This window comes from Chelmon rostratus, chromosome 2, assembly GCF_017976325.1.
Source record: "Chelmon rostratus isolate fCheRos1 chromosome 2, fCheRos1.pri, whole genome shotgun sequence".
In the NCBI taxonomy this organism is placed as follows: domain Eukaryota; kingdom Metazoa; phylum Chordata; class Actinopteri; order Chaetodontiformes; family Chaetodontidae; genus Chelmon; species Chelmon rostratus.
In genome coordinates, this window is record NC_055659.1 from 27,944,412 (window position 1) to 27,957,653 (window position 13,242).

General features: G+C 43.9%; 1 protein-coding gene across 1 annotated transcript in view; it reads left to right on the forward strand.

Moving 5' to 3' along the window:
- The first annotated feature begins 421 nt into the window (after positions 1 to 421).
- Positions 422 to 13,242, forward strand: part of epha8 (eph receptor A8) — a 98,183-nt gene continuing 85,362 nt past the window's right edge. Inside the window, exon 1 of the mRNA XM_041956049.1 lies at positions 422 to 509. Within this exon, the coding sequence (XP_041811983.1) occupies positions 422 to 509 (88 nt within the window). The remainder of the gene's footprint in view (positions 510 to 13,242) is intronic.

Consider the following 13,242-nt stretch of genomic DNA (forward strand, 5'->3'; position numbering starts at 1 on the left):
GTAGGACGGGAGGGTGTGGCAACACAGAGAGCATTTAGCGTGCAGCGCCGGCTGATCCCGTGCTCTAATTGGCTGGTGAGTCTTTGACAGACGCGCCGGTCCCTCCCCCCCTCCGGCTGCCTGCCCAAAGTGTATGTATGTATGTGTGTGTGTGCGTGAGGCAGCCGGCAGACTAAAGCGAGCCACAGAGGCAGGCTCTAACTCCAACCCAATGAGCTCGCAGCCCTCACACTCACACACACACTCACACTCTCCTCAGCGCCGGCTCTCGCTCTCGCTTCAACCCTGGGACACAGAAGAAGAAGAAGGAGAGGAGAGAGAGGCAGCGAGTGGCAGAGAGGGAGAGTGAGGGCGAGGGAGTAAGAGAGGAGAGAGGGAGAGAGAGGCAGAGGGAGACTGGCGGGGTGTGAGGGAGAACACCATGGCTTCAGATCCGGGGCTGGCTGCGATGCTGCTATGGACTATATCACTACAGGCTCTGGGCACCGCAGGAACTAACAGCAATGAAGGTAAGAGTGTATGTGTGTGTGTGTGTGTGTGTGTGTCTGGCAGTGTGTGCTCATTTGCATAGACAGAGTTAAACAATGCATATTCTCTGACGGGGGGATTAACTTCATACATGTGGAGCTCCTGGAAAACACACTGACAACAAGCCAACGCGACCCGCACATGACACACACAGACACACACACACACACAGCAACAAATATAACCACACAGCACACAACACATAACCCGGGGCATGACATCAAAGTTTGCTCTGCACAACAACTCAAGGAAATCTGGGTGATGTGTTTGTGTGTGTGTGTGTGTGTGTGTGTGTATGTGTGTGTGAACTCGTTTTGACATTGCTCATATTTGCCCGGGTTGCGTGTCAGCTGCAGTAACAGCGCATGTGTCTGCTGTAGGGTTAGGCAGTGACGTGAAAGTGTGTGTGAGTGTGTGTGCCTATGCTGTTTCCGTCCTATACGTGATCTGAGGTGAACATCCTTGTGATTCCTGCTTGTGTATTTCCTTTTGAGTTTCCTAAACGATGTGTGTGTGTGTGTGTGTGTGTGTGTGTGTGTGTTCTTGTCACACTTTGCTCCCTTAAGCCCAGCCTGGGTTTGTTTACTTCCATCCTCCTGTCCTTCATCTTTCTACCACGAGACGGAAAACTGTTGTTGTCACTTGTTCAACTAATGCCACACACACCACAAAGTCCCCTGGTGCCCTTCTTTGTGTGTGTGTGTGTGTGTGTCTGTATGTGTGTGACAGGGTCCTTGACATAGGTCTGGTCTCAGGAGGCTGAGTGACAGCAGTGATTCGACTGTTAGGGCCTTCTTGGCCCCCGACGGAAACATTCAGCTAACCACTGCAGGGAAAAAAAAGCAGCAGCAGAAGAAGAAGAGGATGAGATAGTGGGAAAAAAGCGAGGGAGATCAGTGCTTTGGTTCCGGTGGAATCACCTCAGCAGTGGAGAGGTGAGGGCAGCCACTTATCCCGCATTAAGCTGTGTAAAGTCGCGATGGGAGAGTCGGGCCGCCTCGGAGCAGACAGAGCAGGAAGCGGGGACTGCCGAGCAGGCAGACAGACGAGACGTCCTCATGTGTGTCGCCTCGGTGGCGACCACATTTACAACCCGCCATTAGCATCGTGTGTTGTTTGCATGTCAGGCTTTATTTCTTTTTCCTCCCCGCTGCTCCTGTTTGGACTCTAATTTCACTTATTGACTTCCATGTCAAGCGTCCGCCTCTTTCCCGCTCCCGTGTCTTTGCTATTCAAATTCATTCAACCTCTCCTGTGATGATCGTTGCCCTTTTCTGATTAATGATTCAGTGCGATCAGATAAATAAAGTGTAATAATACGCGTGTTATTTCTGTCCTGTCACCTACTCTAAACTTACTGAATTTGGATTCTTTATCCCACTCCACACTGACTACAGTGCTCACCTGAACCATCTGCATCCAGGTGTGAAATAAAAGAGTTTTATGTCCATCACATGTCTGCAGGTCAGTGGTCCCACGGATGGAAACTGCAGGATGGATTTTATTGGCCGTGTTGCCGTATTAATCAGTCACTATCTAAAAATGACAATAAAATAGTGTCCTCTATACAAACAATTTTCACTCAATATAATCATGTTATTTGTTAATTAATGTCCGTAGATCATACATATATATGAATGCATTTAATGCAGACTGTGAGGCCCATTTTGGATCCAAAATGCTCCACTATGTAATATGCAAATAGAATGAAGCTGGTTACATTTTCAATATTTACTGTATTTAGTGTTTTTAAAGATCATTTTTTCTTACCATCAATTAATAGTTGACAGTTTATAGACAGGAAAGGTGGGTAAGACAGAGGGATGTGACATGCAACAAAGTTCCTCAGCTGCAACCAGTCAGTCAGTCTGGTTGTATGTCATGCGCCTCTGATGCACCAACAGTTTAAATCTGCTCATTTTGAACCAAAGCAATTTCCTAAAATGAAGAAAATTCAGTGTTTTAGGTTTGGTAGTTCCCCATAAAACATTAATGAGTCCATCATGTGAAACTAAAATCCACTGAAAATGCTCTTATTATCCTACAGGTGATGAGAAGTTGTCAATGCGAACCTGAACAGAATATATTCACACTTGTGGAACACTTTGAACTGTTTGATCAGAGTCCTTTCAGATTGACGGCTGGATTAGACAACCACAGGCTCTAAACAAAGTGTTGGAAAGTTGTGAGCAAAGCCTTCGAGTGGTTTCCTGGGCCTCCATCGAGCTCTTTTATGTGTATTGTCATGAGATGAAAACTGTGCAGCTTGAAAATATAGTTGGTCCTATTTAGTTATTTAACATTTCAATCAATGTGAATGAATCAGCTGATTTCTATTCCACCGGTTTATCCTAGAAAGATGTTTTCACTCCAAGAAAAAGGTCACCAGAGAGTTGTGAATATAACGTTGCCCAAGATTAGATTTTGCTCTTATCCTGCACACTAATTAATCTAAATAAACACAAGGAAAACAAATCAATTTTTCAACATTCTGCAGAAAAAGTAACCACTGCTTTCATTCTACTTTGGATGTGATTAGGGGCAAAATAGTAATTAAGCCCAAGCAAATAGTTGATGTTTAAACGAAATCTGATTGCGTTTAAAAATGATAGTGCTGAAAATTTAATTTCTCTTCTTCGCTCTGGTTTGGCTGCGGTCCAACTCCAGGGCAATTACAAATATTACGTGTACATGGAAGAGATAACCTTTGGAATGAATGAAGAGCTGGAAATTAAATTGGTGGAAGAACAGGTAACTACTCACACATCCATGCAGAGCTGCACTTGACAACACACTCATACACACACGCACTGCTACAGACACACATAACACTCAAGAGCACTCGCAAAGACGGACGCCGCGACTGAGCCGCGTACATATGTTAGACATACGAGCAGGAGCCGTGGCCAGCCATTTTGGTTTTGTTCACTGTTTATGTTTGCAGTCATATTCATCTCGCGTATCCACAAACAAATATCCACTACCAATACTTACTCATGTGAGCATTCAATCCTGTCCACATCATAACTCAAGTGTCCTTCAAACCCTGTCATTTGTTTCCTTGTGCTGGAGTGCTGTGTAAGTGTGTGTGTGTGTGTGTGTGTGAGTGGATGGGGGGAGGAATGAGACAAAGGGAAAGCTAGTCTTAATATTTTGACATCTCATTCCGCGTTTGCTTATTTTTCCATCAGAACACGTGAAATAAGGAATCTTGCAGTGAATCCATTGAGACGCAGTAATTATTACAGAATCAGATGCTGTTTTTTTCTCCCCAGAAACAGGAAAAATAGAAGCGGCTGGAACCAGTAACGGACCAGCAGGGATCTTGTGGAGCTGAGCTTATATTTCATTTGCAGGGACGTTTAGCACCTGAAAAGCTGATGTAAAGCTTTACTTTCCGTGTTTAAGTTCATAGCGAGCATCATTCATACTGTTATTAAACAGTATTTATTTAAGTGGAAAACCTCGTTTTCACAAAGTCTAAAGAGGAACAGTGAAAAAGAGCTCTCTGAGATGCATACTGTCACTGTCCCGTGAAAACCATCATGTCCCATGTATGAGTTCAGATCTGCTGACACCTGTGTAACTTACATTTTACAGGTAATCAAGCATATTTTTAAATGGTTTATTTATTTCAAGGAGAATTTCCTTAACACTCACTCCTTCACCTTGTCTAAAACTTTTAGCGAATTCCAACCAAATTTGGAAATACATAGTCAAATGAAAATTTAGTAAAAATGCAATATTGATAAAACTGCAGTTTCACCAGCATTATTTTACACACGCCGCCTGTCTTTCTCTTTCCCTATTTTTATAAAATCCATAAAAATAACTACTAAAAATGTGTAATGCTGATTTTTTTGAAGTTCCAGTGGGAGGGTGTGACAATGTATGACAACCACAATGTAATTCAGCCTCCTATTCATGAAACAACGTGCGACTGATGGAGTCAGTTGAGTGTTAATTCATTTTTAGCATTACCATTGGTATTGTGGAGACTAACTGTGTTCAAAATTAAACTATTCAGACTTTATGAAATAAATCATCGGATGAATAAACATGTAAAAATATAACCATGAAATTGTGAAATAATCCAAAACATTTTTACATTTTGGCTCATAATGAAACATTAGGAAAATTTCAGGGCATTTTTATTTCATTCCAGCTTTTATTTAACCCCCCCTAAGTTCAAACACCATTTTTCCTGATGACTGTTTTACTTCATCATACCAATTTTCATCGACATGAACACAGACAGGGCAGAGCCAGCTCTCTGTGCTGATTCAGACAAAGCAACATTATATATTAGTGGGATTATACTCATGTCATAGTGTTGAGCTGAGTAATAAAAAAAACTGATTTCACAATTTCATGGTTATATATACAAACTGTGTGTATTCAGCGTATTTCAATATGTGTGTTGAAAATTTTCATAAAGTTTTAAAGTATTTATTTCAGACTTTGTGTTTCCATATTACCACTGTTAATAATTGTAATTCACATCAATATATGTGTTGTAAAAGTGCTTTAAGTGGTCGTCACACTCGAAATGTGCTATATAAATACAGTCCATTTATACCATTAATTTGTTTTATACTTTTATTTATTTTTTGAACACTTTCCGTCTCCACATGACCACTGTTAATAATTAGATTTCATTCACATTTACTCACATGATCCTTTATTTCAGAATATGTTATAAATTAATGCAATTTTTGGACATTTTGGGTCTCTGTAGGTCGTATTTTCCTTGTGATATACACCCACAAGTTTTTGTTTTAGACTCTTTTCCTTACAAAAAAACAGAACTTTCTTTGGTTGAAGTTCTAGGAGGCTATAAACTCTAAACATCACCACAGCAGCAAGAGTCCTTGGAACAAGAGCTATCTGGTGCACAAATAATGTTTTCAAGGAAACATTTCAGAGGGGAAACACTGAGTCTGTTATTTTGAGGGTTGAAAATGGCCATATTAAAGTTATTGGCCCAAAAATACGGCTTATCAGCATTTGAACCAGCCTTCAGAAAAATCGTTGTAGGCCAAACACACACAGGGAGCAAGAAATGAAGAGCAAACCTTGCTGTATCCGTGGCTCCCACATTTGCTGTGAATGTGTGTGCGTACTGAATCATTCGGCTGTACGGAGGTGGTGGTTTCCCTGAGCAGCCCCTCCTGTCTGCGGGCACCGTCCCCTATTCAACTCCTGCATGCTGTTTCACACCGTCGCATTCCCGGCGAGGATAGAGCGCGTTCCTCCAGGTTGTTGTCAGTACTGAGGAACATGAAAAGACCCATGCAGTGAGCAGGACTCGCTGCTAATGAGCAAACTGTAGGTGGATGATTATTACCACATACCTCTGCTGCAGGAGAACCAACGGGGAAAGAGACAGAGGCAGGGCACGATGAGATTTTTCCGTTTTTTTTTTTTAATTACTTTCAGATTTGAACGTGATGTAGAGGCACCGAAATTGCAGAGAAAACAGGAAATGAAGAGGGAAAAGTTGAAAAGAGCCACACAGCTGGGAGCTGCAGTTTCTCTTTGTGCAATAAAAAGCAAAGACAAATTTTTGTCTGTGAAAAAAAAAACACTGAGGCTTTTGATTTTGATCAGTGCTACAGTCAGCTCAGACGCTGCAGTTTGTATTGATCTCTCCTCAGTCAATAGAATACCCGCCGCATGTTTAGTAACATTACACCAGAAAAATACATAAGAATTTGTCGATTAATAGCTTGGAAGTGAGCCCTTTCTCTCACAGAAAACAGAGAAAAAAAAGCATTGAAGCTGTAGCGCTGCATTTGCGTTGAAGTGTGTATTCCTTACTGTGCTGCTCAGAGACACTTCGGCAGGTTGGCCGACAGGGAAAGACGTTTCCCTTCACGGCGTCTCGTAGCTCGGCTCCTCACGCCTTCTATTGACTGGGAGCCGCCTGTTTCCACCTCCTCGCCACGCACAGCTGCCGGACTATATCCTCATGTCTCGTGCATTGAAATAGATCGGCAGCCTCATCATCTGTCAGCGTGTTTCTCTCACATGCACACTCGCTTGCTTTGTTTGTTTTGCTCAATCACTTAGAGCTGTCAGTTCCTGGTCAATACGAGATAGAAGAACATTAGGAGAGAGGAGGTAGCAGGTGGGACAAGTCTGTCCTGACAGAGCTCTGCATTAATTATTCGTGATTTCACCTTGAAACTATGAAATCGTTGTTTAAGCGTGAGGCTTATTAATTGCGCTTTGCCAGCAAATAAGTGCAGTTTACTTCTTTGCACCACACTGAAAGTAATAAAAGAAAATTCAGGCCTCACCTGTCACGTCAGTAATTATTGAAGCTGTATTTTTCCTTGGCTCTTGACCCGTTCTCAGTTTCAGCTCAATAGCAACAGTTTCCAGTCTCATCCTGAGGGGGGAAAGCCTGTATGTGCAGCATTGTGGGAGCACATTAAATAACCAGAGAGGGCGTGAACCTTTCCCTCCCTCTGTCTGCTGGTTTGTTTTAACAGAGGTTGCTGTCGGCTGGCTGGCTGCTCCCCCTTTTCTCCCCAAGGCATCGGTCTTTATTGAGACATCAGCCTTGTTAGCCAGCTGTCGACAGGAATATAGGAGCTACCAGATCAATACAGTCAGGTCTGCCAGTCCTCCCGAGCTGCGGCCAGAAGCAGGCGAGGCCTCAGAAAGCAGGGGCCTCTCTTGAGCCCTTTCCACCCATTAGCAGGACCTGATGCTGGGCTGGCCAGAGTTCAGCAGCCCTTGGGCCCGCTCTGCTATGCTCTCTGATCGGAGCTGTATCATTGGGTAATTTATGTTTCTCCGCTCTGCTCGGATGTGGGGCAGAAGATCCCTCACTGGGATGGCTGAGGATAAGGCAAAAGAATGAGAAACGGGGGGAGAAGGTTGCAGGCGACGCTTGACAACTCTGTAATGGGCTGGTGTTGTGGCTGTGTTAGCACATCCCTCCTGGAGAGAGATTTCTATGATGTTGCCTTCATGGGGACTGATGAATGACGGAGGCCTGGCTTTGCAGCAGCAGCCCCCTCTCCTCTGTTACAGACAGACAGGGGAACGCAGCAAGTGTTAGAAACAAAAGAGAGTCTGCGTGATGGAGGGATATATGGCCAAAGAGAGAGAGAGAGAAGGAGAGAGAGAAGGCGTGAGCGAGACAGTCACAGGGTGAGAACAAAGTGAGATGAAGAGGGGGAAAGAGGAGGAGGCTGCTGTCTTAAATGCGTCTCTTCAACTTCCATCGGCGGGTGTCTTTATCAACACCGGCGGAGAGCGTCTAGCTGATAATTTGCCGCTCTCAATTCCCTTCTTTCCATTAAAGGATTTAAATGTTCATTAAGTTTAATAGAAGCCCAGTGAAGGTCTAATATGCTCTGATAAATGCTGGCAAACCTGCCAACCTGTTCCAATAGCTGCGGGAACAAAGAACCAGCCAACTAATAAGGTCAAACTCAGAGTTTGTACTCAGCTCACTTTGTGAGGAATGTTTCCTCTGAGTCACGGCGGCTCAGACAGCAACAAGCTGAGACCACAGTGTGTGAATTCATCAACGAGTCCTCCAGACTGAACCACAGGTTGTTCGTCGTGGCTTAACACAACAGTTCCTCACAGCCGCATTTTCTGATCTGACTTCCCTTTTGGCAGGACAGCGTCTTGTTGCGTTGGTTAGGTTTAGAAGTGCTTGGTTGAGGCTTTGGGCTAAATCAAACCAACATGTACGGTTGATAGGAGGCAGGACGTGAACAGTGGCGGAGCCAAGGCGTGGTGAGCGGCGTCCGCAGCCATCTCAGACTAAACCTTGGTAAGCCAACTGGCCGCTATCTGATCAGTCACCATTTGTTTGTTAAGATAAAACACTTCAATAGTTTTATCACAAAGGTGCAACAGGAAGTGCAAGTGTGCGGTCACCTGACATGTTGGTTGTTTCCTGCTTGTGGTCCCTTTCCACGCTGCAAAGTCTCACTTTAATTACAGCATCACAAATGATTTCATCAGTCGATGGCTATACATGAGAAATGCTCCTCATATATGATTCCCTGGTGTACTTGTAATGCTGTGAGCTTGTTGCTCATTGCTTGAGTGAGTAAATAAGGAAGTCACCCAAAACTGAGCATGACTCATGCTCATGCTAGCACGCTTTCCCAAAGTAAAAACTGGTCTGAGCCTCCGTGAAAATCTTTCATTCCGCCACTGTTACTGTGTCAAAATAATTTACTTTCGTGGTCCAACAAGGTCCTTGCTAAGAGGGAAAGAGGTTCTGCTCAGAGAGACAGCAGTCAGAAGAGGTGGTTGTCAGGTAAACTTAATCATATGCTGTTTTAGACGTTTCTCTGGTGAGCACAGGCGTGTATTCAGATGGTGCGCCGCAGGATAGATTCCCCCTCTGATGGTGGCAGGTAAGCCGGATGCTCACGTATGATGCAGTGAGCCCCAAACCGACTGTGATGCAGGCTGATGGATCTCTCCTGGCGCCTGTTTCCATAAGGAAATAATGTGTTTTACACTCAGTAATCTGTCCATATATCACAGACCTGATGTAATTAATATGTGGCAAGGGAGGGGGGGTGGGTGGGCCAGATAACTCATTTCTCATCTGATGAAAATCTGGACGCCTGTGTGCACACAATGCAAACAGATGCACACGGGCACACATGCATGTGTTCATGTGCTCGCTCACGCACACACAGACACACACACTCAGGCAAACACTCCATCTAACCGAGTTATCTCTTCAGGGATGATATTAATGCCTGGTATAAGTATTAGTCTAAAGGGAACAGAAGAGTTTATAATGTCGAACTCACGCTCACAGATAGAGGAGAAAGCAAAAAGGAAGAATAAAGAATAAATCAAATGATGGGTATTTTGGCAAAAGGTTTGTAAAAGTCTCTTTCAATGTCTTGCATCAGTGCCTAGCCTGTGAGTTACCTCCTGCCGAAGTGTTTAATGTTAAAAAAAAAAAGGTAGAGTAAGAAACACCCGCCCGTCGTCGAAGGACAGGACTGTTTGTGCAGTGAATGAAGCCTTAAAGAACCTTTGCCCGTCCTGACCTCCTCAGTGTGACAGTGTACTATCACCATTTTACGGCAAATTCATCATTACCCTCAGACACATCCAGAGCACAGGCCAAGACGTGAAGAGTGCTTCGAGATCCTTTAGTGATATGATGTCTTACAGTTAAAATAACTCACAAAGGTTAGAAAAAGTTGGCTGTTGAAGAGGGAGAAGCTGTAATTCCGCGTTTACAGCACAGTCTCCTAGACTGCCAAGCCATTATGCCACCCGCGAGTGATTTATTTTATCTGTTACTGCTTTCTCCTCTCTTTTAGCGCCGCTACATCTGTGTTTTATCACTGTGAATGGATACAACGACTAATCACGGCAGCCGTGCATATGCGAGGTCCCGTAAAACACGGAGAGCAGACTTGAAGATGAACGATATGATGGTTGATGCTGGAAAGTTGCCAGAAAATTACACACAACTGAGAAAAAGCCATTAATATGGATTAAATAGCTATCATCCAATAGTGCAACAGTGGAGCCCAAAAAGAGGAAGACTAAAATCAAACAGACAAGATGAAGATCTTACAGACAGCCCTTCCACTGATGTTTAATTGAGCGATTCAGCAGCGGCTAACCCACAAGCGGAGTCAAAGCAGGGAGTCCAAACTCCCGTTTATTCTCCTCTCTGTTCTCTGCCGTCTTCTGCCTTCTGTTCATACCCGGACGTTTTAAATGCGCGCAGCCAAATTCATTCATCTACTCGCGCTCAAAGTGGATTAACAACAAAGCTTGTGTATCCCTGCGAGGTTTGGGACTTTGCTTGGTTGTGATGACAGAGGAGGAAAAGCTCTGCACTGCAACTTTCCGCACTCCGACACGTCATTCTGTGGGGAAAACGAACACATGAATACAGCAGCATGTCATCACGCGGAGTGTTTCTATTCATGCTTTGATTCTGAGTCGTGTCCCTCAGTGTTTGTCGCTGGCGTTTTCATCCTCAGTCTCTGCGTGGCGTTGCGGTGTCACTGCATGGACAGCTGGTGGCTGCATGACGGCGCTCATTCAGGCGGACGGCATCAGGACGCTACCCTGACTGGGCTGCACACACACACACACACACACACACACACACACAGGAGAAAGACAATATGTCTTTCACATGCATGTGAACACTTAAAAGAGTACATCAAGACTTTGGCGAGGAGAGAAGAGTCATTAATCACATGTGTTATTCCCAGGGGATTACTGACTTGGTGCTTAATGATAACGTTTTGTTGTAGCTCATGGAGAGTTGGCTAAAATGGAAGGAACAAAGGCTACTTGTGTTCATAGCAGAGGAAGCTGGAGGGTGATGGAAGGTTGAGCTCTGCTAGAAATCACTGCACAGTGGATGAACATGCAGATGCTTGTGAAGTAGCTGCTAATCTAGGAAACTCACAGATGCCTCCATCAAGAGGAAATGATCTCCTGAATTTGTAATTTCCTTACCTTTATGTATTTTCATACATAAAGGTAATCTAAAATATACTTAATTATATAAATCTGAATTTGCATCCGCATTACGGAAATAGTGAAAATTATCTGGCAATTAATTGCATAATTTAACAGAATGTAGATTTTCCATTTCATTTCATGTTGCAGGTTTTTCAGATATACTGCTAACTAAAAATGAGACAAATGGGTCAGAAAACATAACAGAGGTGAAAGACTTGCCTGCATCAGTTCGTTAGTTTTGTTAATGATTAGAATTATGCTTGTTTTCTTTTCATGTACACATTAAAAGCTGTATATTAATAGCTCGTAACAAGCCTTCATCACTAAACATTTGCTTTCCTTCTTGGATCTGCTGTCTCTCAGTGATTTCTAACTCCCTACCCGGTCTTCAGTCAATGAGCCCATTCATTCCTACGGAAATACTAAATACTTTAAAATGAATACTTCATAAGTCATAATTAAAAAAAGAGCAAGTCATTTCCAGAAACAGCAGGACGCTGTAGTTTTAGCAAAACATTACTCGAGCACTGGGGACTATTTTCTACCATGGATTAATACACCTTTGGTGCTCTAGAGGGTATTTCTGGATTAGAGATTGGCTGTGGCACAACAGCTCTAACAGAGGTCAGATTTTTGTGCATTATAACAGACACATTAGACCCGCCTCCCCTGAAGAATCTCTACTCATCTCTCAAACTCGTGATATTTGTGCTTGTGCTCATGCTAGCATGCTAGTTTAACACTGTTAGGAGTACTGCTTCATGAGGCTAAATGGATGCTGACTGATTTCATCACCTAAGGAAGACCTACTGCAGTGTGAAATCAGGATCATGTTGTTCTGGGCTTGACAGGAAAGAAACACTGCGCCAAGTCAAGGTAATTACTGCACAAATAGCCTATAATAGCTCTGTAAATCACATAATTGTATTTAGTTTTTTGTTTTTTTCTTGAAGTCTGGTATATAAATGTTTCTTGGCCAAGCATCGTGTCATGCCTGAAGGTTAGAGACCACTGCTTTGTATGACATCACTAGTGTACCACTCGTACTTTATGTGTTACTTGAGATTTTTCATTTAATGGTGTCATGGCGGTGCATGGTGCAATATGTGGCCCATCTTATTGTGATACCTAGTCAGGGATATTGTAGACCCCTCTCTCCATTTAAACATGCACACTCCAGAGCAGAAATCGTGATGTGACCATGGTTAGAAGCACTGACTGACAGTAATTATCACCATTCATCATTAAGCATAAGCCAGGGATGATAAGAGCGCTATATGTGAAAATGTCAGCACACTGAAATGATGAAAATGATTAAAGGGCATCAGTGTGAAATAGAGACATACATGGTGCACGAGGGCTGAGACAGGCTGACAGCGCGGGGGCCTACGGCTGGAACATCCACAGAGTGGGAAAATAAATAAAGAATACAAGCAATTTTATTTATTAAAGAGGAAGGCAGAGGCAGAACTGGGCTTGTATAGAAACATCACAAAGATCGCTGGGCTCCAAGTGGAGTCTGCATTGATAAAATATCACTGTCGTCTTGACTCAACTATTCTCTCTGTTCTGTTTCGCTCCCTTTCGGTTGAGCTCAGCTAACCTCTGCGTGAACTCTCTCTACCATAAATCAATAAGTTGAGGCATACTTTGTTAGCTTTTGCACCAGCAGGCCACACTAAAAGTCAGCGGCTCCATTCTGTTCAGCAGGTGCTGCAGACAACGTCAACCCAGATCTCTGTGGACGCTGTCGGCTGCGAACGTCACACTCACACATGTTTTCAGACTCTTCCGTTTCTCCTCTTCTTGTTTTCTTCTTTTCTCACTCCTCTCCTCATTCGTTCCTCACCTCTCCTCTTTACCTGCTCTATAAATAGCTCGTGGTGCCCCTCCTCCACTACGTCTATACCTCTCTGGATGTATTCCCAGGGGAAGCCAGGCAGGCCTAGGCAGCAGTATAGCCTGCTATTCACTCCTCTCCCGTGGGAAAGGATGAGCCTCGCTGGCCCTGAGCATCCTCCACCCTCCATCATGCAGCAAACACGATGCCTTGCGGGGATATACAAAGCGGGGTCCCATGCTCCAGCCTGGGAGCACCTGCTAAAATAAGATATGAGGGATTGTGGCGGGGCGCGCTGGCCAGTGTAAACTGAATCATTTCGACACCACTCCAGCAGAGGAGCAGACACTCCGCTGCCCACTCTTTCTGACCCAATCTTG